Source organism: Oreochromis niloticus, unplaced genomic scaffold, assembly GCF_001858045.2.
Source record: "Oreochromis niloticus isolate F11D_XX unplaced genomic scaffold, O_niloticus_UMD_NMBU tig00000790_pilon, whole genome shotgun sequence".
Classification (NCBI taxonomy): domain Eukaryota; kingdom Metazoa; phylum Chordata; class Actinopteri; order Cichliformes; family Cichlidae; genus Oreochromis; species Oreochromis niloticus.
This window is the reverse complement of record NW_020327249.1, coordinates 435-26839: the sequence shown is the minus strand read 5'-3', so window position 1 is coordinate 26839 and position 26405 is coordinate 435. Positions and strand designations below refer to the sequence as shown.

General features: G+C 39.5%; 2 protein-coding genes across 2 annotated transcripts; both read left to right on the top strand.

The window, feature by feature from the left end:
* Positions 1-514: 514 nt before the first annotated feature.
* LOC112844709 (sacsin-like) lies at positions 515-10768 on the top strand. Its single transcript, XM_025904332.1, has 2 exons — positions 515-518; positions 4429-10768. Exon 2 carries the CDS (start codon positions 4463-4465, stop codon positions 9869-9871), a length of 5409 nt encoding a protein of 1802 aa, XP_025760117.1. The 5' UTR covers positions 515-518; positions 4429-4462; the 3' UTR covers positions 9872-10768.
* A 3789-nt stretch (positions 10769-14557) lies between these two features.
* LOC102078466 (sacsin) lies at positions 14558-24927 on the top strand. Its single transcript, XM_025904331.1, is given in 11 exon segments — positions 14558-14576; positions 15792-15837; positions 16364-16451; positions 19165-19276; positions 20616-20762; positions 20854-21078; positions 21081-22284; positions 22468-22556; positions 22668-22957; positions 24284-24344; positions 24749-24927. Coding segments are annotated over 10 exon segments (2427 nt in total). The 5' UTR covers positions 14558-14576; positions 15792-15805.
* Positions 24928-26405: the final 1478 nt, after the last annotated feature.

Below are 26405 nucleotides of genomic sequence, written 5' to 3'. Positions count from 1 at the left end.
TGCTGCCACGCTGACTGACAAACTGTGCGTGAACTCACAAACCGAGGCTCTGAGAAGAGCTCAGGTTCTGTTGGGAATGTTGGAAAGTAATGATTTACTGTCAAAGTTTTCTCACAAACAGCTTCATTGCCTCAAAATGCTAAAATGGATCCCATGTGAACAACCTGGAAGTAACCAACAATTCAGTGATAAATCTCAGAAGTATTGTTTGTTTTGCCCAAAAGAAATAAGACATTCTGTGTATAAGGACATTGTTGGACATGTAATGCCACTAACAGGGAAGCTCAGTGACAGAGTTAGCAACAGACTTGGGCTCAAAGACCTACCACCACCTGAAAAAGTGATTGAGAATCTGTCAGTCTTGAAATCAAAAGCACTGGAAATGGCTAATCCTGACACAGATGTAGACTTCAAAAGACAGCTGCACAGCATTTACAAACACATGCAAGACAATGTCTCTGTATTTGTTACAATGATGAGCAAGGAGACATGTTGGCTATGGACTCACAACCAGTTTGTTGCACCCCAGGATCTGGTTCTTGAATACCCAAATAATCTAGATCTGAGTTCTTACATTGGGAAGGTGTCAAGTGAATTTTTGCCGTACAAAACATTGTTCCAGAAGTTTGGCCTGAGAAAAGTACTTTCCAATGAAGACATTTTGGGCATTCTGTACTCCATCCAGCAAACTGTTGAAGCAAGACAGCCGCCATTTGCAAGTTCCTCAGAGGTCAAAGTGTCAATAGAAATTCTCAACTGGCTCTGGAAAGAGAAGAAAACAGTTCAGGATGACATCCCAGTGCCAGTCATTGCTGAGGGAGGAAAATTTACCCTTAAACCACGATCAACAGCTCTTTTCTGTGATGTAAGCAAAAATGGACTAAAAGAACTAAACTGCAGAGAAGAGGAAATTTTTGTCATACATGAGGAAATCCCAAAAGCAGCGGCTGAATGGCTGGAAATTCGTTTTCTCAGTACCCACATCCTTGACCCAGAGGAGATAGGAATAGAGCAGTGTGGACAATCTGAACCAATAACAATGAGGATAAAAAACATTCTTAAAGAGTATGATGAAGACAGTGACATCTTCAAAGAGCTCATCCAGAATGCAGAGGATGCTGGGGCAGATGTTTGCAAGTTCTTGGTGGATTTCAGAGTACACAGAGATGCCCCCGAAAGCCTGATTGACCCTGACATGGCTCTTTGTCAGGGACCTTGTCTTTGGGCTTTCAATAATGAGCAGTTTACAGCAGAGGATTGGAAAAATATTGTCAGAGTTGGCTCAGCCTCGAAGGAGAACCAAGTGGAAAAAATTGGAACATTTGGACTTGGATTCAACACTGTGTATCATGTGACAGATGTCCCCTCCATCCTTAGTGGCAACACTCTCCTCATACTTGATCCAAATGTTACTCATCTCACAAAGCATATCAAATATAAGTCAAACCCCGGAATCAAGCTGGATCTCTCTCAAAGAAGAATCTTACGGTGGTTTCCTGGTCAGTTTGGATCATATGAAAACATTTTTGACTGTACTTTTACCCGAAAAAGTCCTCCTGATCCTTATCCAGGGACTCTGATCAAACTACCTTTCCGAAGTGAAGAAGAGGCTGTCAAATCAGAAATAAGCACAAAAGTGTATCAAAAACACAATATCTTGGATATTCAACATCACTTTTCTAAGAACTCAAAAACTCTTCTTCTTTTTTTGAAGAACATCATTACATTATCCCTCCAAAATATCCCACACAATGGATCAACTCCACCAAGAGATAATGAAAAGGAAACCATCTTCATTGTGTCCAAAACAACTGTGAGTGCAATGGAGATTCCTGATGACAGCAGTGTGTCCAAGCAACGTCATGCTGAGGAATCACTGATGAAAGTTGAATGCAAATGCAAAGAGGTAATTGACTCCTTCACAGTAATCATTGTGAAAATATCCAGTCAGCAGTCTAATGAAACTGAAGTTCAGTTCTGGCTCCTGTACAACTGCTTTGGGACACACAAATCTTTGAAAATGGCCCTTCACAAAAACAAGCAAGCCAGTTTCTCTTTGCCCATTGGAGGGATTGCTGTGCCTTTGCAAAATGATCCAGAAACTGGAAAATTCACCACATTACAAACAGATCTTGTTGGACAGGCCTTTTGCTTCCTTCCTCTTCCCATTCACACAGGTCTTCCTGTCAATGTAAATGGCACATTTGCTGTTACAAGCAACCGAAAAGCTCTGTGGGAAACTGGAGTGAAAAATGACTGGAACAAAGCTCTTCTTCAGGATCCAGTAGTGACAGCATATGTTACTGTACTCAAGGCACTAAAGAAAATGTCAGAAGATAAGCAGCTGGTGAGTTACTGTTATTACAACTTTTGGCCTGATAGGGAGAAAGTGACTGAAACTTTCAAGCCTTTAGTAGATGCGCTTTACTCAACCATTGTTGATGACTCTGTTGGTCCAGAGCTCTTTAGTGATGGAAAACAATGGTTCTCAATGAACAATGCCATATTTCTACATGAGAGCATTGAAAACGATGAGGAAATTGGTAATCTTGCAGTTCAAGTTTGCCAGAAATATGTAAAAGGACCCAACCATGTTGTTACACTTCCAATGTGGCTAAGAAATAGTTTCAAACAGGCTGGCCTAGAAAAGGTTTTGCAAAACAGGACATGGAACTGGGAGAAGTTCTACCAAGAAGCAGTGTTCAGTAACCTAACTACAATGGACTCGACGAGTAGAGATACCCTTCTGCTGCATGCTATTGATGTTAATGTTAAAGAAATTGACAATCTGCTGCTTTGCTATCCATGCATACCCACAAAGGGTGGACAGCTCCAACATGTCAGGAAACTTGTAAATCCATCAGGAAAAGTGGCCTGTCTTTTTGAACCCAAAGAGGGACGCTTGCTTGATGGATCCGAAAATGACTTCAGATCTCCAAAAAGGATTCAGCGTTTGTTGGAACTTGGAATGGCAAGTGATCATCTCCCATTGGAAGATATCACAGAGAAAGCAGGCACAATTGATAAAACCTGGAGCATTGACAAAAAGAAAGCATTTGTGCACTTGAAGTGCCTTTTTGAACTGATGAAGAATCACATTCATGATAACGACTCTCACCACTGGAAAACACTCAGGACAACTGCATTTCTTCCAGCATATTCACCTGGTGATACAAAAATGGAGGGAAATGTAACACTTAAAAGGCCCACTGATGTTTTTATTGACAAATGCTCTCTACTCGTTAACATGACACAACCAGTGTTGGATCATACTAATTTAAACATACACAACACTGATCCAGTTCTACAGATTTTAGGAGTTCACAGCACTCCAAAAGTACAGATGGTGCTTCAGCAGTTGCACCAAGTGAGCAAACAAGCCCACTCCATTGACAGATCCATGCTTTACAAAATTGCATTTGAGTGCTATAAGTGTCTGGATAAGTGGATCTGTTATTCTGGAAACACCACTTACATTGAACACTGGGCATATTCATTTCCATTCATCCTCATTGGCGATACATTTGTGAATGTCGACCGTGTAGCTGAGAACGGGCAATTTGAAGCAAAACCTTATCTCCACGTACTTCCAGCTGCTTTCACGAGCTTCAGGAATCTTTGGGAAAGTATAGGTGTTGCAAAGCAATTCACGATTGCTCAACTACTAACTGTGTTGCAGGATTTACATGCTCAACATGGAAACAAGCCTCTGCCCAAGAGTGATCTCTCAGTTTGCCTCACAATTTTAAACAAAGGGATTTTTGAGGCCAAAGTCAAAATCACGGATGACTTTCTGATACCCAATGAGCATGGAGTTTTGCAGTTTGCTAGTGAGCTATTTTACAATGACAGCCCGTGGATGCCACTCACTTCAGGTGTCACATTATGTCACGAGAATATCCCACGTGTTATGGCTTGCCACCTTGGAATCAAAACAACAAGGCATCATTCTCTGGAAACCCACATAGTTGATGACATGTCACCATTTGCTTTTGACTTTGAACAGAGGGAAGAACTCACTGTTCGTATTAAAAACATAATTTCAGCCTATCCATCAAAGAAGGATATCCTTAAAGAGCTTATCCAAAATGCTGATGATGCAGAAGCAACAGAAATTCACTTCATCTGGGACAAAAGACAACATGGGAAAGAAAAAACATTTGGGGAGAAATGGAACGATCTCCAGGGTCCAGCACTTTGTGTGTTCAACAACAAAGTGTTTTCTGATGCTGACATTAAGGGAATTCAACAGCTGGGAGAGGGAGGAAAGCACAACACCCCAGGGAAGATAGGCAAGTACGGAGTTGGATTCAACTCTGTTTACCATCTGACTGACTGTCCTTCAATCCTTACAGGAGATGAAGTACTTTGCATTTCTGACCCCAATCAAAAATACATTGAAAATCATTCAAATAAACCACGATATGGCATTGGCTATAAACTAGCTGACACTTTCAAAGAAATGTATGTAGATGTCTACAAATCCTTTCTTCCAGACATTTTTTCTCTTAAAGAGGGCACCATGTTCAGATTACCTCTGAGGATGGGTGCAAATGCAAATACCTCCAAAATATCACAGCAAGGAGTCACTGACCGTGACATGAAAGAACTGTGCTCTGCCCTGTCTGAAGATCCTGAAGGACTAATTCTCTTTCTGAAAAACATCTGCAAAATCACAGTCCATGAAATCAGTGAAGATTCAAGAGGACTTAAAACCATCTTTGAGGTTGAAAAAAATCTACCACAGACAAGTCGGGAAGAAAAAGATGCTTTTATCAAACATCTACAAAATGCACTGCAATCAGACAAATTAGCAACACACAAGACTTTCTATGAAACTGTGATTTCCACCTCAGACAAAAGACAAACTACATGGATTGTTGCAGAACAATTTGGCTCCTTCAAAAACAGCTGTGAGTTAAAACTATCCTACAAACTTCCCCAAGCATCATTAGCTGCACGTGTGAACACAAAAGAATCCAGCGTCATGGATTTTAAAGGAGAAGTCTTTTGTTCACTTCCTTTGCCAGGGAAAACTGGACTGCCAGTACATGTAAATGGAAACTTTGAGGTTGATTCTGCCAGGAGAGGCCTTTGGAAAGAAGATGGGAAGAGTAAGAAATCCAACTGGAATGAGATTTTGAAACAGAACGTCATTGCACCACTGTATGCAGATCTCCTGCATTACATCAGGCGAATGATCACAGTCAAGAAAGTTTCCCTTGCAAGTACTGAATCATATTTCAGATCAGAATACTTGTGTTTTTGGCCAACTGTGTCCAAGGATGTTTGTCCAGACTGGCATGAAATGATACATGGAGTATACAGATCACTGAAAGAAAAAGGCCTTGATGTAATCCCTGTGATGAAGAGCTCAACACGGAAAATTGCAGATAAAAAAATTAAAGAATACTCATTTGACTGGTGTAATGTCAGTGAAACAGACCCTACTGAGTCACCTTATCTGACATTCTCAGGAAATTTCAAGCTGAACAACATTTTGGAAGATCTTGGAATGAATCTGGTTCCTTATTCCACAAACATGCAAAGGATTTGGACAAGTTTCAGATCTGCTGGTGTTGAAGTGAAAGAGGTCAGTCCCTCCACTGTGCGGACTTTTCTACAAGCAAAACCTCTCAATGATCCAACCCAAACAGATGAGGATTTGCCTTTACCCATAAGTGCTACTTTGGTCAAAGATGAGAAAAGATGTTCAGAGCTCTTGAGTTTTTGTTTAAAAGATTTCTCCTCACAAAAGGTCACACAGAATTTACTCAATGGCCTTCCACTTCTTCTCACAAGAGATAAAGTTTTAAGACTCTTCAACTCCCAAACACCCAAGTGGATATCAAGGTATGAAGATGTCTTCTTTGACTGCCAGGCTCAATTTGCAGATTATCAAACCAACATTTGGCACACTGACCTTCTTCAAAGATTAAAACTTGTCAGAAATATGACTTTGCGCCACTCAGAGAAATATCTGAAAACATTAATTCAGCATCTTCTTGAGAACTGTGAAGTTGATCCACACAGTGGTCTTCATGTCCCCAATGAGAAAATATTGAAGTGGCTAAAATCACTTTGGAGGTTCATAATGAATGAAATTAAACCGCCAACATCTAGAGATGATGAGTCCAGTCTTACACTCAGTGATGTGAGGAAACACTTCAGTGACTGCTGCATTTTACCTGTTGTGTGTCCAAGGTTGAAGAACAAGCACTTCCTGCAAACAATGAAACACATGTCAAGTGTTGTGTTTGCCTCACAGAAACACAAAGACATATCAGGCATCCTCTTCAAACTTGGTTTTATGAGGTTTGATCATGTTTTCTTCTCTGAGATGGACCGATGGATATATTCATGTCTACAAGATGAACTTCTTGATGTAGATGATGAAAGCTCAGTGTTGGATCAAGTGTACAAAATTAATCGCTCAGAGTTTTCCCACCTTTCAAATGATAATATGAAAGAGTTTCAGATGTTCCTGCAATCAGGATTATCCAAGTCCAAAGTCAACCAAGAGTATGTGAGGAAGCTCAAATCCTTACCAATATTTGAAACAACACAAGGTGAACGAGTGAGGATTGATGAACCTAAGAAGGTTTTCATCCTCAAAATCAAATATTCAGTCATATTTCCAGATTTGTTCAACCTACCTACAAACAGCAGCATTTTTCTGAAACACAACTCTGAGAACTACATGCTGTCAGAAACACTCAACATTCAGGTCCTGGATGATTTGCAGTATTTCATGAAGTTCATTCTGCCTGCTGTACACCAACTCACAGAGACACAGATTCTTCACAGCCTCAAACTGTTGCTGTCACTAGATTATTCGTTGAAGGAAAGAAAAATTATCATCTCCTCACTGAAGACGGTGAAACTGATTCGCAGTTCTCAAGGTAGACTGGAGCCTGCATCATACTACTTTGATGAGAGTGTGGAGCTGTACAAACAAATGTTGCCCCATGAGAGATTTGTTCCTGAGAGATTTTGGACTGAGCTGTGTGATGGAGATGACTACACAACAGAAAAAGCAAAAGAGCTGGTCAGAGAACTTGGAATGAAGCATGTTGTGTCAAACGATGAGATAATAAATTTTGCACACCAGCTTGAATCAGAAGCAAAAGTTAACAGAAGACTCAAAGACATGAAACAGAAATCATCATTACTTTTCAGGGAAGTCTTAAATAACGAATGCAACATCAAAACTAAAAAGCAAAATTTGTTGGAGAGGATTGCCGACATCAAATTCATTTTTCCAGTGATAATTCGAAAAGAACTGTCCAACTACCACCAACCATTTGCTGCTGAAGGAACTACTGTGAAAATTAGAGGCTCTTTGATTGACAAAAATCCAGAGCATCAAGATTTGATTTGGACCTCAATGCCAATTATAGACCTGCCAGTTATAGACCTACCATTTATGTCACAAGGTCTTCAGAAAATGATAAAAAATGCAGGAGCTCACGAAGAACCACCTCCAAACTGTGTAGCCAGTAACATAAGAAACATCTGTCAGTCACCATGTGAAACTGACCAGCTGATCAAAACACGAGCTAAAGTGTTCAGAAGTTCGTACGCTTACCTGCAAGCAAAAAGATTTGAAGGAAACCAGCTGGCTGGTCTTCCTGTTGTGTTGGTTGAAAAAGACACAAAACTTATGAGGCCTGATGACGTGTGTCTGTCGCTCTCCTATGATCTGGACTTCAGACCATATCTGTACAAGATTACTCCAAAAGATGCAATGTATGCACCGTTCTTTCAGAAAATCGGTGTGAAGAACGAAGCTACTGCAGAGCAATATTGTAATGTTTTGGCAGCAGTTTACGCTGATTCCTGTGATAAACAGAAACTACATTCGAACCAGCTGAGAACTGTGAAACGAGCTGTTGAGCAGTTGTTTAAGTTAATCAAAACTCACGGAAACCAGAAGCTTCTTGAATATGTGGAGACTCTGTATCTTCCTGCAGTAGATGGTAAATTATACCCGTCAGCCACACTCTGCTACAACGACACAGTGTTTGAGACCAAAAGGTTGGAAGAAGCGCTGGAGAACAAGTTCCTGCTGCTTGAGAAACTCAGTGAATGTTATTTGGGCAACGACAAATACAAGCATCATCAGCTGTTGCAACTGCTGCCTCAGAAATTTCAGCCAAAGATGCTGTCTGAGTTCACAGAGGAAAGAGTTGTGGAATCAAAAATGCAGCTTTGTGAACTTGGGACTGGCTGTGAATTTAGTGGATGGTTTGATAAACATCTCTCCTCAGGAGCCTTTAAATATGGATTAATTTGTCTTATTAGAGAGCAGTTGCAAGGCAAAATAACACAAGAAGATGCTTCTAACATATGTGAGCAGATTTTTGGCAGTATACAGATTATCTGCTGCAAAACGTTGGAAACAACACTCTGGCTCAATAAACAGCCACTTGCTAAAACTGATGAAGAAACAGATGTTTTTGTGGAACGAGGACAACAAGGATGCACCTTTTACTTAAAGCACAATGATGACATGGCTCACAAAGTAATAAATGAAGTCATTACAACATTGACAAAAGAGATTAATGCTCTTTTAGGGAACAGAATTGCATCGGTTCATCTTCCAGTGCTGGGACAACTCCTCATGTGTAATGATCTGCAAGATATTCGGAAAACTCTGGCTAAAAGTCAGATCCGTGACAGTGCTGAAACTGAAAGTTCCTCTTTTAGTCCAGCAGCCCCTGGGACAGAAGTTCCAGGAGAATGGCATGATTGTTTGGACATGAATGTCCTCAACAACTTTGAAGAGGGGGAATATGTTGGCTACAGCATTGATGACAAGTACATTTATACAGTTATTGTTGAAGAACTGCCTGGTCACAATGGACAATATTCATGGAGATACAAAATAGATATTGGAGAAGATGAGCCCATTGAAGTCAGCTGTGTTGATCTGTTTCAGTTTAAACGACAAAAGAAGGTAAAAACAGAAAGGAGGAAATGCATGGAGCCAGAACCACAGAAGAAGATGCTAAAACCAGAAGAAAACAGTTGCATGGAGCTGGAACCACTGACAGGAGCTGTGCCACATTCTTCTGAACCATCAACAAGTTCCTTACCAGCATCTGTTGAGGAAGCTAAAAGGGAAATTGATAAATGTTTGGCAGAGATCTGGAGGCTTCCTGAGGAGGAGAGGCACAAAGCCATCAAGAGACTGTACCTCAGGTGGCACCCTGACAAAAATCCGGATTGCCAGTCTCTCGCCAGTGAGGCATTCAAATATTTACAGAATCGAATTGATGAGCTCAGCAAAGGCAAAGCTGCAGGCTTGACCTTTTCAAGCAGAAATACAAATTTCAGAGGCTTCTATCAACAGTGGAATCAGGAGGCCAGGTATCACAGAAATAGTCGAGAGAGGTTCTCTAGAGGCTATAGAGGTTTCCATTCCTACAACTTCTGGACCCACAATGAAAATGTCCCAAGGCCAGACAGAGAAGAGGCCAGGCGCTGGTGTAGACAGGCTCGCTGCGATCTCAATGCAGCTCACAAAGACACTGGTGGAGGGAGCACAGAGTGGTGTCTGTTTAAGGTCCATCAAGCAGTGGAAAAGTCTCTCATAGCAGCATGCTATAAAAGAAATGGACAACACCCCAACAGCAGCTCAATTTCAACCACTGCTGCACAAGTTTCCCGCTACAGCCCCCAACTGAGAGATCTGCCTGAGATTGTGAAAAACCTGCAGACACTCGGGGTGGATCCCAAAAGGACTCAATATCCCAACTGCCATCCATATCCCCACATACCGAACGGACAATTCAGATCAGAGAATGAAATGCTGGCACTGAACAAGGCATCTGAGCTCCTTAATAAAATAGAAGCATATGTGAATTAAGGACTCAAGACAGATGGACTATCAATTAGTGTGACTGTGTTTTGACATGTTAAACAGATGATATCTACAATCTAAAGCTGAAATATTATTTACCATCACAACCAATATCATTTCAAGTTGTCTAATTTTTCACAGTAATAATCACAGAAAACATTAAATGAAAAATGTTTTTTATTTGTGTCAATGCTATTTACTCACTAGAGTGTTTTTATATACATTTAGAAATATTTACTTAAGCTTTCCTGACTTTGAGATATTCTGTGTATGGTTTTGTTCTGAAAACAAAAAATCAAATATTCTTGTTGATTAAGTTTGTTGACATCTTTGAGTTGCAGTAGAATCACTGAACCATCTGCTGGAGATCAACATATTCACTGTAACACTGTCATGAAATGAAAAATGTCAAGGTTTCTATGTTTTAAACAGTTGTGACTACTTCTCAGAGCACAGTTTAACTACTTCATCTATAGATATTTTCCTATGTTTTAAGCAAGTTCTACTACTGTGACCCAAGTATGTATTGTTAAATTTAAATGATTTATGATACTGAGGACCAAAACAATACCTTATGAATTTCCAATAAAAGTTTGTTTTTGCAAAGATTTTTTTAGCATTGAGATGAAACAAAATATTTAATGCAGTATTTCGCATTTGAGGGTTTTTAATGTAGTAGTTTTGTTCAGGAAATAAAAATACAAAAGAATTTAATGGAAACTTTTTAAATTTGTATTCAATTTTACTTATAAAATGAAATGATGAAACAGCAATCTCATATTTCAAACACTGATTCCCAGTCTTTCTAATACTTCTATAGTTACTTTTGAAATTTTACTTTCTCTTTTTAATAATCATGTACCCAAGACTTTTGAGAAATAAAGCGTACTTACTAAATAATGACAGTGTGTGTGTTTATGATGTGATTTCACTGAATGTTACAGCAAAGATTTACCACTTCTTTTATCTTTTATAAATTGTGGGGATTGTGCCCCCAGAGGTCCAATTCTATGTTTGAGAGGACATGCAGTAAGTCCATATGTTTTGACAGATTTCCTTTTACATCAGGCACACCGTCAGGGATCTGAGCAGAGAATAGCAAATGTGATCACAAAGAGCTTATGAACAATAGTTTTCAAGTGTCATTATATCAAACATGTCTTTGCATAAAAGCTGCAAAACTTTATGGCCATAGTGTAAAAAACCCCACAACATTTAAGCCTTAATAAAAATTATAAAGATATGAAACAATAATATATATAAAATACACAATTACTTAAAAGAAATCAATAAATACACAAACACTTCAACCAGTGCTTCCTCCAACTGGATGAGTAACGGGAACCACTCACTGTCGGATTTGTGAGTGCTAAAATTATACTGTTACTACAGCCATCCAGTCGTTCTCTACAAGTGAACATTCAATTTTTTAAGAGTGCTTTTAAAGTACAAACACCCACAGCTACAAACGTCTGACTGGCACTACCTCCTCTAGGTATCCTACAAGGATTCTCATTGCATCATTAAATGCAACATGCAGCTTCTGCATGCTATATTGCAGTGGTAGGGAACGTTAGTCCTCGAGCGCCGGTGTCCTGCAGGTTTTAGATCTCACCCTGGGTCACCACACCTGAATCAAATGATTAGTTCATTACCAGGCCTCTGGAGAACTTCAAGACATGTTGAGGAGCTAATTTAGCCATTTAAATCAGCTGTGTTGGATCAAGGACACATCTAAAACCTGCAGGACACCGGCTCTCGAGGCCTGGAGTTCCCTACCCCTGCTATATTGCTTGTAAAATGACCACAAGGGGGCAGTATATAGCAGTGTGCAAGACGCTTTAAAAAAAGCCACTTTAACTGGAACTGAACAGAAGCTGAATTTGTGTGCAATAGTATTTGCCTGCACATAGAGCTTACAGCATTGTCTGTATATGTCATCATCATTCATTTGATCAGTAATAAAGTGACCGAGGTATTTCACCTTTTTATGAATCTCAAGGGTATCGTCGGACAGTTTAAACACAGGGAAATTTAGCTGTTTATCCTGCTTGGTTCTACATATCAAGATAGCATTGTACTTTATATCATATAGCACACCATATTCAGTACAGATATTAAGAAGCTGCTGTAATCCAGCACTACTTGGACTAAAAACAACCAGGTCATCTGCATACGTAAGATGAGTTATCAATGTTTTACCTAACATACATCCAGTGTTACAGGTTCTCAGCTGTATGGGCAAATCTGGAGGGTAAACTATGGAGACCCAGAAACACCTTTAACAGTTGATGGTAGAGATGGTTTACGATTAAAGATTTTATTTACATATATACTACTCAATATTAAACATCCAACAATTAATGCAATACTTATACCCCTTAAATTAAACCTGAAAGACTGCGTTTTACTCCTAACTTCACTGTATGAAGAAAAATCCACTGTGCTACTATAGAAGCAAAATGACGGAAAAACAAGGAATTGGTGTCCATAAATCTATGAACCTAAATTTGTCTCTGAGGTTTATTTGTGGCTTCTCCCTTCATGGTTGATGGCAGTGATGGAGGGTTCTATTACCACCACAATCCCTATGATGAGGTAGCGCTTGACCAAGACTACTAGGTCCAGGGCCTCCTGCTTGGGTTCCTGCCGTTCTACAACAACCACAAGCAGGTTGGTCAATGTGAGTACTGCATCAGGAGTACAAGATGAAGAATGAAAGAAAATACATACAGTATAAATTAGTGGTCAGAATTAATATTTCGGAACTGTATGTAATTGCAGATGGGGAATCAAACCACCAAACTTCCTCATTAGTAGGCATTCTGCTCTACCACCTGAGCTACAGCCACCCCAAAATTACCCCAAATATGTAAAAGCTAGACTATAGCTAAAGGACTTCTGGACTAAATTATATTTACAGATGTTCCTTAACTTGTTTTCTTCACCCTTACATATTTATTGTACACATCGAAATTAAATGTTGGCAGAATAAAGGAAAACATTTCTGAATACAGTTCAGCAAATCAATACTACAACCTTTGTATAACACATAATTGAAAGCTGAAAAAAATTAACTGAAAAAATTGCTTTTCAGCCTAAAATGCTATTTTGTGTATAGCTTGATTTTAGCTTTACTTTTTTTAATGTAAAGCTGCTTTGCTGCATACAAAATATCTGCTTTTCTATAGCAGCCATCTTGTCTGAGATCTCTAATTTCTCATAATACACAATGTTGCCCATGTCATCATTTTCTCTTACAAATGAAGTAATATCAAGACTATATCTTACAATAATTTTTAAAATACAGCTTCTCTGAATAATTGCACAGATTCAAGACCAAAATTGACTGTGAACTTTTGATTGTCAGTCACTTTTGACTTTTCCCAGTCCAATCTTTTCTAATTTTTCTTAACCAACAACTTACCTGGATAAAGACTAAAACATTCACTCTGCAGCTGAAGGTGGTGCTGAGTAATGGCTACGTGGAGCCTTTCACCTGCTACCACCAGGCATGTAGACAGGGAAAATTTGTGTGTGTGTGTGTGTGTGGGGGGGGGGGGGGGGGGGGGGGGGGGGGGGATATGATATATACGACGTGGCAGTAAATGTTCAAAAAATATCTGCACCAGGGTCTGTCATCAAGTTGTACAAGGAGCTGAAAGGACATTCTCATATTAATTTTTCTTACAGTGACTCAACTCATTAAAGTACAGACATGAGTTTCAAAAATAAATAAATTAAATATAAATTTAAATAACTCTTTAAAGGCCTGGACCTGGATGGACATTTGGAAGAACTGTCTGTTTTATTCTGCTGTTTAGGAGCAACTGGAATGTCATCAGAATCAAGGTCAGAGTCAGGAAAGACTAAAACTACACCAACAGTCTGAGCAGACCGCTGCTCTACTTGATCACTGTGTTATCCAGCATGGTGCCATCTAAACCCACAGCAGCAGGGGAGGGGTTTTCACTGTCCTACAGATGAGAAACATGACATAATCTTTATTTTTTACACAGTTATGCAGATTTTTGAGGAGACATGCACTGTTTTATAACCATCCCTCCCCTGCTTACTAACCTACAAGTTTATTACTGTTTTAAATAAACAGTAAGTCATGTTTCCTTTTTCATCACTAGTTTTTGGCTATTTTATATCAATTATGATGCACTGACTCATCCAATTACGCCCTTTATGGGTCAAACAGGCCACCATAAGAGACATGCAAACATAGCAAGCAGGTGTACTAGCTTACTTAGAAGCCTACCAACTATTGTCTTGTATATATAAGGATGCAAAGATTGTTAATCCTTCCTAACAAATGTACTTGAAGAGAAGTATTTATCTTACAAACCCATTAAAATCACCACATGAACAGAGTGAAATAACAGCGGAGGGCTGTAAGTCGCATTTCCGCTGATTTCCTGCATCATCATCATCTAGCTCGGAGGCAGCTGGATGATGCGGGATGCAGGACAACTTTCCTCCGAAAGTTTCGTTTCTTCCAGGACATCAGAGGAAATTCAGTCTTGGATCTGCTGCTTCTGTTTCAGTCAGTTTCGTTTCTAACGAGATGACGGAACTCGGAGGAGAAAAAGAAGACAGGCGTTCGTTGCTGTGATTGGACATCAGCAGCCTTTATATACAGCAGATTGATGCAGCATCACTACTTTCCCTGGCACTGATAGGACCCTGCACTGCTATGACTGAGGTACTGTGATTGTATTTATTTGTTTTATTGGCGTATTTAGGTAGGCTACTAGCTAAGTAATAACGAAAATCTTAAAAACAGAAATACACGCAAAAATGATTTTGCTATTTTAAACACTGTGATCACAGAATAGAGAAAATCTTTATTTGTTAATTTACTAACTTTAAAAAAAAATATTTTATACACTTTTGTCAAATTATATACAGATGATCTTATTTAGATCTGTGTTTAATTATATTTGCTGCTTTGTTGTTGTTTAATTCCAAAGTACAAATGCTTTGGAAGCAACAAAGTAAACAAAGAGGGCTCACAAGGACAATTTCAGTGTGCATCATCAACCACAGCCCTCATACTGTAGCTGTTTAGTCTGTTTGAGAGGTGGGTGAAGTAGCTAAATCATAAGATCATCTAGATTCAGGCTAAGTTACTTAAACACTTGAATTATTGATCATTTCCTTGTGCAATACACTGTTACTCAGCAAAATGATCAGAACAAAACAAGAAATAAAACCTTGAAGGACTCATAGTTCAAAGATTTGTTTCACATTTATATTTTCTTAGGTTTAAAGAGAGCACTGTAAACCTAATTTGTAAACTAAGCAAAAGGTTTGCATGTGTTTCTATATATTACTAATGTTAAACCTTTGCTATCATCACACAATTGTCTCAGTCATCTGATCCAGAGGAGTACAGTCTCCTTCCCCACATGGGTGTGGTTTACATCACACATTAAAAAGAATAAGCAAACAAAAGCATTCAATACTTGAAACAGAAATCAATCATCCTAATCCACATTCTACAACAATGCTGCATTTGTAGCTCTGTGCCTTATGGCCAAACTTCTCCACTTTGGTGGGGAAGACTGGCAGCTGTCCTGAATGTTTTGCTATTAATGCCATTAATCACCTTCCAGCTCATGGGTGCTACCTACTTCAGTAAGTACTGCAGAAGCGGTGTGTGTGTATTTGAGTTTTTTTATGCACTGCTTCTGCATTTTGATTTCATTTTTGTTAAATAAATAATGACACGGTGTAATATGTCACGTTTAGATGTTCATCTGATGTTTTATTGACCTATTTTTAAAACCCATTAAGCCCCTTAGTTCATGTGGTTTTTTTTTTATTACATCCAGATATATAAAACCTTAAAACTAAAAGTGTGACAGTAAGTTTGCACTGCTGTAACACATGTCACAATTTTCTGAATTTCTTACAGGAACCCGTTCTGGCATGGTGAATCTAAAGGCAAAGAAGAAAGTCGGGTGAATTGCTTTCTTTTTAATATACTGTATACAGTAGGAGGCAGTAACTGTTCTCCTACATGCTGAGTAGACATTATATTAATAGGATTTGGGTACTAATGCCATTTTTGATTCTGCTTAAAGATCAGATTCTTTATTGATATCATTACTAACTACTAGTCAGTTTCCTGTGGTCAAAATAAATTAGGGAATAAATATGTTTTCAGCATTAAAACAAATGTGTGGAATCCATACATGAAAGAAACATTTTGAAACCAGATGGCCAAAATTATTTTTATACTCGACTTTAGTGTCTCTTTTTAATTAAATTTAATTTTTGTCTAATTTCATAAAGATTATTATATTTAATTTAAAGTAAAGAACCTCATCTCTAACAATATCAGTCAAATAGTCAAATATGTGCATGTGCTTTGCTAACTTAGCTCTCAACCTTATCCTTACTAACATTGCATCAGCAGGACCAACATGGTTTTAATTTGCCTTCAGACTCTAGTTTCTTTCTGTTTAATGCTTTTACTTTGTTTAGGACTTCCTTCGGGCCCACAGCACCACCCATCATTGACTATCTGAAAGATATTCTACGGCGATATCCAGATGGTGGACAAATTTTGAAGGTTGGTGTAATGATGTAACAAAAACACACAACAGTTACTTTAGGTAATATTGGGCTGCTGTGCAAATAATAATAATAATAATAATAAACTGTAAATGAAAATAGAAAGTGATGGGTTTATGAGATTTACTACATTTTGCAGTTCTCACAAACATAAAAATGATTCACAATGGAACAACTGAAAACAAAGTAAAAATTTAAACTGAAACATTTTATTATTTCATGAAAAAAAATTGTCTCATTTTGGATTTGGTGAAATCAACATGGTTGAATAAGTTGGGACGGGGCAACATTTAATGAGGTTAACTGGTAAAAAGTCAGTAACATGATTGGACAGAGACTCTGAGTTTCTCCAAAGTTAAGGGGCAGAGGTTCACCGATCTGTAAAGAAAAAAAAATGTCTACAAGTTGTAGACATAGTGTCAGAATAATATTCCTCAATGCAAAATTGTGCAGATTGGAATAATTTCATCATCTTCTGTATATAGATTCAGAGAATCTGGAGAAATCTCTGTTTGCAAGAGATAAGGCCAAAAGTCAGTACCACAGCCACACAGGATTTTCAAGCCCTCAGGCAGCACTGCAAAACAGGCATGATTCTCTCGTGGAAACCACTGCATTAGCTCCAGAACACTTCCACAAATCACTGTTTGTGAACACAGGTCACAGTGCCATCCACAAATGTGGGTTAAAGCTGTAGCTTGCAAAGAAAAAGCCATATGTCAATACGATTCAGAAAGGCCACAATCTTCTCAGAGCTAAAGCTTGTTTAAAATAGACTGAAGAAAAGTGAAAACCTATTCTGTAGTCTAGAAAAAAAATCAAAATTGTATTTATTTTTTACAAACATAGACGGGTATACAACTGTTGCAAGAGCTTGTTCCACATAGCCGGCAATAAGTCGGAGTTGCTCCCAGAGGGTGATGGGCTCTGCCAGGGCTGCCCTTTGTCACCGATTCTGTTCATAATTTTTATGGACCAAAGTTCTAGGCCCTGCCAAGTGGCGGAAGGCTTTCACTTGGATGGTCTCAGAATCTCATCTCTGCTTTTTGCAGATGATGTGGTTCAGCTGGCTTCTTCGAGTGATGGCGTCCAGCTCGCAGCCAAGTGTGAAGCAGTGGGAATGAGAATCAGCACGTCCAAATCTGAGGTCATGGTTCTCAGTCAGAACAGGGTAGAGTGCCCGCTCCCAGGTCAGGACAGGGATGAGTTCCTGCCCCAAGTGGAGGAGTTTAAGTATCTCGGGGTCTTGTTCACGAGTGACGGGAGAAGGGAGCTGGAGATCGACAGACGGATTGGTCCTGTGGCTGCAGTGATTTGGATGCTGTACCAGTCCGTCATGGTGAAGAGAGAGCTGAGTGTAAAATCAAAGCTCACAATTTACCGGTTGATCTACGTCTCTACCCTCACCTATGGTCATGAACTGTGGGTAGTGATCCAAGATCGCGGATACAAGCGGCTGAAATGAGCTTCCGCCAAAGTGTGGCTGGCCTCTTCCTAAGAGATAGGGTGATAGGTTCAGCCGTCTGGGAGGGGCTCAGAGTAGAGCTGCTGCTCCTCCACATTGAAAGGTGCCAGTTGAGGTTGTTCAGGCATTTGACAAGGATGCCTCCTGGGCGCCTCATGGGTGAGGTGTCCTGGGCATGTCCCACCGGGAGGATGGATGGATGGATGGATGGATGGATGGATGGATGGATGGATGGCTCATCTGCCAGAGTGAATAGAAGAGGGCCCATATGGCATATTATCATCACTATGTATCTCTGATGGTATGGGGGTGCATTAGTGCCTATGGAATTCGCAGCTTGCATATCTAAAGGCACCATCAATGCTGAAAGGTATACACAGGTTTTAGAGCAAAATGTTCTCAATGAGGTAATTTCTTTTGCAGGGCAGGCCTTGAATATTTCAGAAAGATAATCCTAAACTGCGTACTGCATCTAGTACAACAGCATGTTTTCACAGTAGAAGAGTCCAGCTGCTGAACTCGCCTGCCTGCAGTATGGACCTTTCACCCATTAAAAACATTTGAAAGTGAACCTACACATTAATTGTGTGAACACAGAAGAACAAGAACAACAATTATTTCTACATTTAATGAAAATGTAATTTATTTCTACTTAACATTGTGACAAACCCAAAATATAAAACAATGAGCTTCATAATATGTACTGACTCTGTCCTTAGACCATCAGCTCAGATTAGAAAACGCTCTATTTAATTGGCAAAATGGAAACATGGATGCAAACTTCACTGGTTGGTGGAGGTGTAACTAAAATATGGTTGTAATTCACAGAAATCTCCCAGATTTTGTGCTGCTTGCAAATGATAAGGACCTGCAAATTTTTGCTTTTTTGCAACCGACCATACTGAACTGGCATTTTATCAGACAAAATATAAAAAATATAATGCAGTACAATTCATCAGTTTTACCACAGAGTTAAATTTACACAATTATTGACCATTTTTGAAGCTTAAAACATTTTTGCCATTGTATGCTAAAGAATAAGAATGACTACATCATATACTCTGACTGGACACTTTGGACTACAGTGTCCAGTGAGTCTGAGTTAGACTGAAACGGACCCTTTTTTTGTTTTTCCTCTGTAGACATACTTGCTGTGAGAAAGATCTACCAGCTTTCTGTGCAGAACTGTGTCAGTGGCAGCGTTGTACTGCCATTTTTTGCTCAAGGTTGTTTTTTTTGTAAACAGGAGCTGATTCAAAATGCAGATGATGCTCGAGCCACAGAAGTGGTTTTCATCCATGATGAGCGAAGCTATGGGACTGAAAGCCTTTGGACTGAAGAACTGGAGACATACCAAGGTATTCACTGAATAACAGAAATATATTTCACAAAAACTATTATTTATTTACATTTAAAAGTAATAAATAGAGCCAATACATCTCCAGTTAAGAATGTCTGTCCGGGTTTGCTGGGGACTTTTTGGTTTGTTTTTATTTAACATTCTGCTTCCTTTGGGGGTCACGTCGAAAAGTGGAGCTACTCACTGTGGCGATCCCTTGTGACTAAAGGAGCAGAATAAAAGTAGCAGGTTCTGCTTGTTTCAGTGTGTAATTTCTCCCAAAGTATAGTGTGTGGATGTTTTTCCTCATATTTTTCCACATTATCAAACATTTCCTAGGTGGCTGTTTTTAGAAAGCCCTATAAAACTGGATTCTGATTGTAGACTACATAAAATATGTGATGTCACATGCTGGGACTACAGTTGTGAATCCTAAGCTGTTGAATTTTGGCTGTCACCATCATTTTTATTCAAGCTATCCAAGGCCCTGGAAAAACTACATTTCCAACAACAACTGATTGGAAAAACAAGTACAAAAATTTTCTCATTTTATTTATTTATTTTCTATTGTATAATTTTTTAATAGTAGTAATAGTGGGTCTGCTTATATTCTTTCATGTCTCAGGTGGTGCATAACAGGACAGATTACATTTTCTTAGTCTATATTTTCTGTGCTTTCTTGGATATTTGTGCTTTCAGAGACCAACGTTATCACTGTCAATGTGCTTCACTTAAAGGCATTGGTCATATAAGAAAACATGAATAACCAATGTGCATTTACAGCATCATTAAATAATATAGCTCTTGCTTCCTAACAAATTCCCACACTCACTTAATTCCATGTTTGTCTGAAAGGCAGAGCCTTGCAAAGTAAAAACTACTTGTTAACAAGCTACTGGCACTGTAATTCACTATGATAATGAATGTTGACTAGTGAAAATCAAATGTACTCACTTAATTAAACAGCCAAATAGTTTTATATGTATGTTCATGCAGCCCTCACCCTTAACACAGTTTAAACTTGCACAAGGTTGTTGAGCATTTTGCTTTTGGAGCAAACCTCAACTGTTCATTCACAGCACTGCAGTTTTTAAAACTGGCTTCATTTTTCGACAATGGAGCTTTCAGCTTAATTATAATATGCAGATCAAGCGTGAAGATTTAGGATAGTCACTGTTAATATTGTCTCTAGTTACAGTTACACTCAAAGTGTTCTACTGAAAAGTGTCTCCTGTCTTCTGATTTCCTTTCTGGAAAAATCTCATTCAGTGCACGTTGGTATAGAGGTTCCAGAGAATGTGTCACTAACACATAGATACCTAAAGCATAAGCCTTGAGTTTGTTATGTTTTTACGAAGGTCCTGCTCTCTATGCCTACAACAATGCCGCATTCACTGATGAAGACTGGAAAGGAATTCAGATGGCTGGAAGGAGTGTCAAGCGTGATGACCCAAACAGAGTGGGAAGGTTTGGAATCGGCTTCAACTCTGTTTACCACATAACAGGTGAAACTATGTGTAGTTAGATCACAGCTATGAGTAGTAATTTTTGAAAAGATAAACAGTTAGCAGTAACATATTTTTACTTTGTCCACAGATGTGCCAAGTATATTCAGTTCAGAGCATCTTGGCATGATGGATCCCCAAGAAAAAGTATTTGGAGAGAGAAATGGAGGGTTTCGGTGGTCTTTGGATGATGCTGAACACCAAGAAGTTCTGTTGAATATGAGTGATCAGTTTCAACCATTTAGAGATATAGTCTCACTTGTATGTGAACATGGATGGTCAAAAGTTGTCATGGAGGATCAGCACTTCAGTGGGACAATTTTAGATTTCCTCTACGCAATGAAGCATCAGAGATTTCTGATAATCTGTATGACTCAGATAAAGTGGTTGAGCTTTTTGATAGCTTCATTGCAGATGCAGATTTGAGCCTCCTCTTCTTGAAAAATGTCACCTCCGTGTCCTTGTTACATATTAGTGAAGATGGAGCTGTTAACACCAGACTTGAAGTGAAATCTTCAGTCCCCACAGATGGTGTTTTGGAGCCAGAAGAGGAGTCAGTCACTGAGGGTCTAACAAGGTTCAAAGTTATAACTGTGAGTTCAGAAGACCAAAAAGAGACAAAGTGGCTTCTGACAACATGTACCATGAAAGAGGGCGTTGCAGAAGATCTCGATTTGCTTACAAAGAAGTTGAGCTTTTTACCTCAAGTTGACCTGGCATTCCCCTGTGGTGAGAAGAGAGACTGTAGCCAGAGCAGACTGAGCTGCTTTCTCCCCCTTCCAAACAATGAATCCAATAAGACAGGACTCCCAGTTTATGTCAATGCATGCTTTGGCCTCACAGACAATAGAAGACACATCAAATGGCAAGAGGAAGACCAGAGACATGATGAACATGCATTGTGGAATGAAATGCTGATGAAGAAGGTGTTTCCACAAGCATACATCAAGATCATTCAAGATGCCATTAAACTTGCCCAAAAATCTATCCTCCCTGTTTCCTCTGTGTACAATCTGTGGCCAGATCTCACTCAGATACAACACAAAGACAAATGGCATGCTCTCACTCTGGATGTTTTTCATCACTTATTCAGACAGAACGTGGCCATCCTCTCTCTTGCTAAAGATGAAAGACAGTTTATCTCTCCATCAGAAGCTGTTTTCCCCTGCAATGGCCCAACAAGCACCAACATATTGTCTGCCATTAAAAGGGCTTTAGTGTCATGTGGAGAAAATCTTGTCACTTTACCAGCTAGTGTTGCGAATGCTATAAATGAGGCCTACCCAAACCCTACTACCCTAAAACATGTGACTCCAGCATTCCTCAGGGACATTCTCCACAGGACCGGTGTGGATAACATCACCAAAGATGACAAACTCAGTCTTTTGGAGTACATTTTGGGTGATAAACAATACAAAGAACTTGAGGGTCTTCACCTCCTTCCACTCAGTGATGGCTCTTTCAGATCTTTCACATACAGAGAGGAAGACACTGCTTTGATTGACAGCCATGAATTTCCAAGGTAGGGTTTCCATACATCTATCAATATTTAAAATAAATGTTATATTCATTATGACTAAAGTTGCCATTTTATGTGTTATTCACATAATGATTGTAACTGAATATTTGGAAGGTTCAGGAATATTTCTATACTGAATGAACTCTTAACAGTTTGATCGACAGAATCCATTACACTTTTTTATAGAGTCTTGCTGCCATTCTGTAAACCCTTCTTCATCCCACATGATCTGACTCCAGCCTGCAGTGCCCATCTGAAAGAACTGGCCAGAAGAAGTAAGTCAAAGTAATTTTAAAGAATGCAGAGTCATTTGTACACAGCTACACATTTTAGCACACACATTTATTCTTATCTTTTAAAAAAAATCTTTTTGATCTGCTCTTCAGATTTCTTCAAGGTCACCAACATTGATGCATCCCATGTGGCTGAATATGCAAGACGATATTTGCCACCAGACTGGAAGCAGACAGGGAAGAACCTTGTTACATGGGACAACAACAACTGTCAGCATCCACCTTTAGACTGGTTCCAAGAATTCTGGAGGTTTCTCAACAGTCATTTTAACGAGTTAAGTCCTTTCACTGACATACCTCTAATACCAGTTAGTCCTCTGTCTGGCAGTCAGACTGTATCAGTAGCAAAACTACAGCAGAGCACAACCCTGATCTTCAGAAAAGTAAACAGCTGAATTTGCCAGACGGAATAGCTCAGCTGGTGAACAAAGTTGGTGGCACAGTGGTGAGAGGAAATGAGTGGCTCAAGCATGAAGACCTTGACTCGTACGTGCTGTGCCCATCTCCAAGGAGTGTTTTGAAGGTCTTGATGAATTTAGATTTCCAGTATCTTGTCACAGAACTCACATCTGCCTCTCACACAGCACGCAATGAACTAAAAGATTATCTTTCTTATCTGGATTCTCTCTCAAAAACAGAGAAAGATTTTCTGTTGAAGTTGCCTTTGTTTCAAACCATGAAAGGATTCAGTGTTGCAGCTCAATCAAAACAAGCTGTGCTTCTGATCTCAGGCCTAACAGTACCAACAGAGCTCCCTATGCCTGATTCCATAATCCAGTGTTCTACTGAGACTGACCGCAGACTGTTACAGCTGCTCAAAGTTCATCTCTTGGACACCGCCGAAGCAGCCAATGTTCTTGTTGACAGCATAAGGAAAGGCGCTTGTAGCAGTGACAACACTAACAAAACAATGACTTGGGTTTTACAGCATGGTAAGGTGCTTTTCTCACAAAACGAATCCCTGAAATGTAGCTGTAAGGACTTGAGCTTCATTGAAATGAATGGACAGCTGAAAAAGGCATCTGACTTTTTGATCCAAGAATTCAGACTTTTAAAGTCATCTTTGAGTCAGACTTCTTTCCACCGCCTTCATACACTCATTCACTGCAGATGCTGGAAAGCTTAACAGAAATCGGATTACTGAATAAAGAGATGGATTTCTCACCTGAACATTTGCTACATGCTGCCACCCTGACTGACAAACTGTGTGTGAACTCACAAACTGAGGCTCTGAGAAGAGCTCAGGTTCTGTTGGAAATGTTGGAAAGTAATGATTTACTGTCAAGTTTTCTCACAGACAGCTTCATTGCCTCAAAATGTTAAAATGGGTCCCATGTGAACAACCTGGAAGTGAGAAACAATTCAGTGATAAATCTCAGAAGTATTGTTTGTTTTGCCCAAATGAAATAAGACATTCTGTGTATAAGGACATTGTTGGACATGTGGTGCCTCTGGTAGGGAAGCTCAGTGACAGAGTTAGCAACAGCCTTGGTCTCAAAGACCTACCACCACCTGAAAAAGTGATTGAGAATCTGTCAGTCTTGAAATCAAAAGCACTGGAAATGGTTAATCCTGACACAGATGTAGACTTCAAAAGACAGCTGCACAGCATTTACAAACACATGCAAGACAATGTCTCTGTATTTGTTACAATGATGAGCAAGGAGACATGTTGGGTATGGACTCACAACCACTTTGTTGCACCCCAGGATCTGGTTCTTGAATACCCAAATAATCTAGATCTGAGTTCTTACATTGGGAAGGTGCCAAGTGAGTTTTTGCCGTACAAAACATTGTTCCAGAGGTTTGGCCTGAGAAAAGTACTTTCCAGTGAAGACATTTTGGGCATTCTGTACTCCATCCAGGAAATGATTGAAGCAAGACAACCGCCATTTGCAAGTTCCTCTGAGGTCAAAGTGTCAATAGAAATTCTCAACTGGCTCTGGAAAGAGAAGAAGACAGTTCAGGATGACATCCCAGTGCCAGTCATTGCTGAGGGAGGAAAATTTACCCTTAAACCACGATCAACAGCTCTTTTCTGTGATGTAAGCAAAAATGGACTGAAAGAACTAAACTGCAGAGAAGAGGAAATTTATGTCATACATGAGGAAATCCAAAAGCAGCGGCTGAATGGCTTGAAATTCGTTTTCTCAGTACCCACATCCTTGATCCAGAGGAGATAGGAATAGAGCAGTGTGGACAATCTGAACCAATAACAATGAGGATAAAAAACATTCTTAAAGAGTACGATGAAGACAGTGACATCTTCAAAGAGCTCATCCAGAATGCAGAGGATGCTGGGGCAGATGTTGCAAGTTCTTGGTGGATTTCAGAGTACACAGAGATGCCCTGAAAGCCTGATTGACCCTGACATGGCTCTTTGTCAGGGACCTTGTCTTTGGGCTTTCAATAATGAGCAGTTTACAGCAGAGGATTGGAAAATATTGTCAGAGTTGGCTCAGCCTCAAAGGAAAACAAAGCAGAAAAAATTGGAAAGTTTGGACTTGGATTCAACACTGTGTATCATGTGACAGATGTCCCCTCCATCCTTAGTGGCAACACTCTTCTCATACTTGATCCAAATGTTACTCATCTCACAAAGCATATTAAACACAAAACAAATCCTGGAATCAAGCTGGATCTCTCTCAACAGCGACTCTTTCATTGTTTTCCTGGTCAGTTTGGATCATATGAAACATTTTGACTGTAATTTTACCAGAAAAAGTCCTCCTGAACCCTATCCAGGCACTCTGATCAAACTACCTTTCCGAAGTGAAGAAGAGGCTGCCAAATCAGAAATAAACCCAAAAGTGTATCAAAAACACAATATCCTTGATTTTCAACATCTCTTTTCTAAGAATTCACAAACCATCTGCTTTTTTTAAAGAACATCATTACATTATCCCTCCAAAATATCCCCACAATGGATCAACTCCACCAAGAGATAATGAAATAGAGACCATCTTCTCTGTGTCCAAAACCACTGTGAGTGCAATGGAGATTCCTGATGACACCAGTGTGTCCAAGCAACGTCACGCTGAGAAATCACTGATGAAACTTGATGGTAAATGCAAAGAGGTGATCAATTGCTGCAAAATCAGCATTGTGAAAATATCCAGTCAGCTGTCTAATGAAACTAAACTTCAGTTCTGGCTCCTGTACAACTGCTTTGGGACAGATGAGTCTTTAAAATGGCCCTTCACAAAAACAAGCAGGCCAGTTTCTCTTTGCCCATTGGAGGATTGCTGTGCCTTTGCAAATGATCCAGAAACTGGAAAATTCACCACATTACAAACAGATCTTGTTGGACAGGCCTTTTGCTTCCTTCCTCTTCCCATTCACACAGGTCTTCCTGTCAATGTAAATGGCACATTTGCAGTGACAAGCAACCGAAAAGCTCTGTGGGAAACTGGAGTGAAAAGTGACTGGAACAAAGCTCTCCTTCAGGATCCAGTAGTGACAGCATATGTTACTGTACTCAAGGCACTAAAGAAAATGTCAGAAGATAAGCAGCTGGTGAGTTACTGTTATCACAGTTTTTGGCCTGATAGAGAGAAAGTGACTGAACTTTCAAGCCTTAGTGGATGCACTTTACTCACCATTGTTGATGACTCTGTTGTCCAGAGCTCTTTAGTGATGGAGAACAATGGTTCTCAATGAACAATGCCATATTTCTACATGAGAGCATTGAAAATGATAAAAAGATTGGTGACCTTGCAGTTCAAGTTTGCAGGAATATGCCAAAGACCCAACCTGTGTTCCTCTTCCACTGTGGCTGAGAAATAGCTTCAAACAGGCTGGCCTGAAAAGGTTTTACAAAACAGGACATGG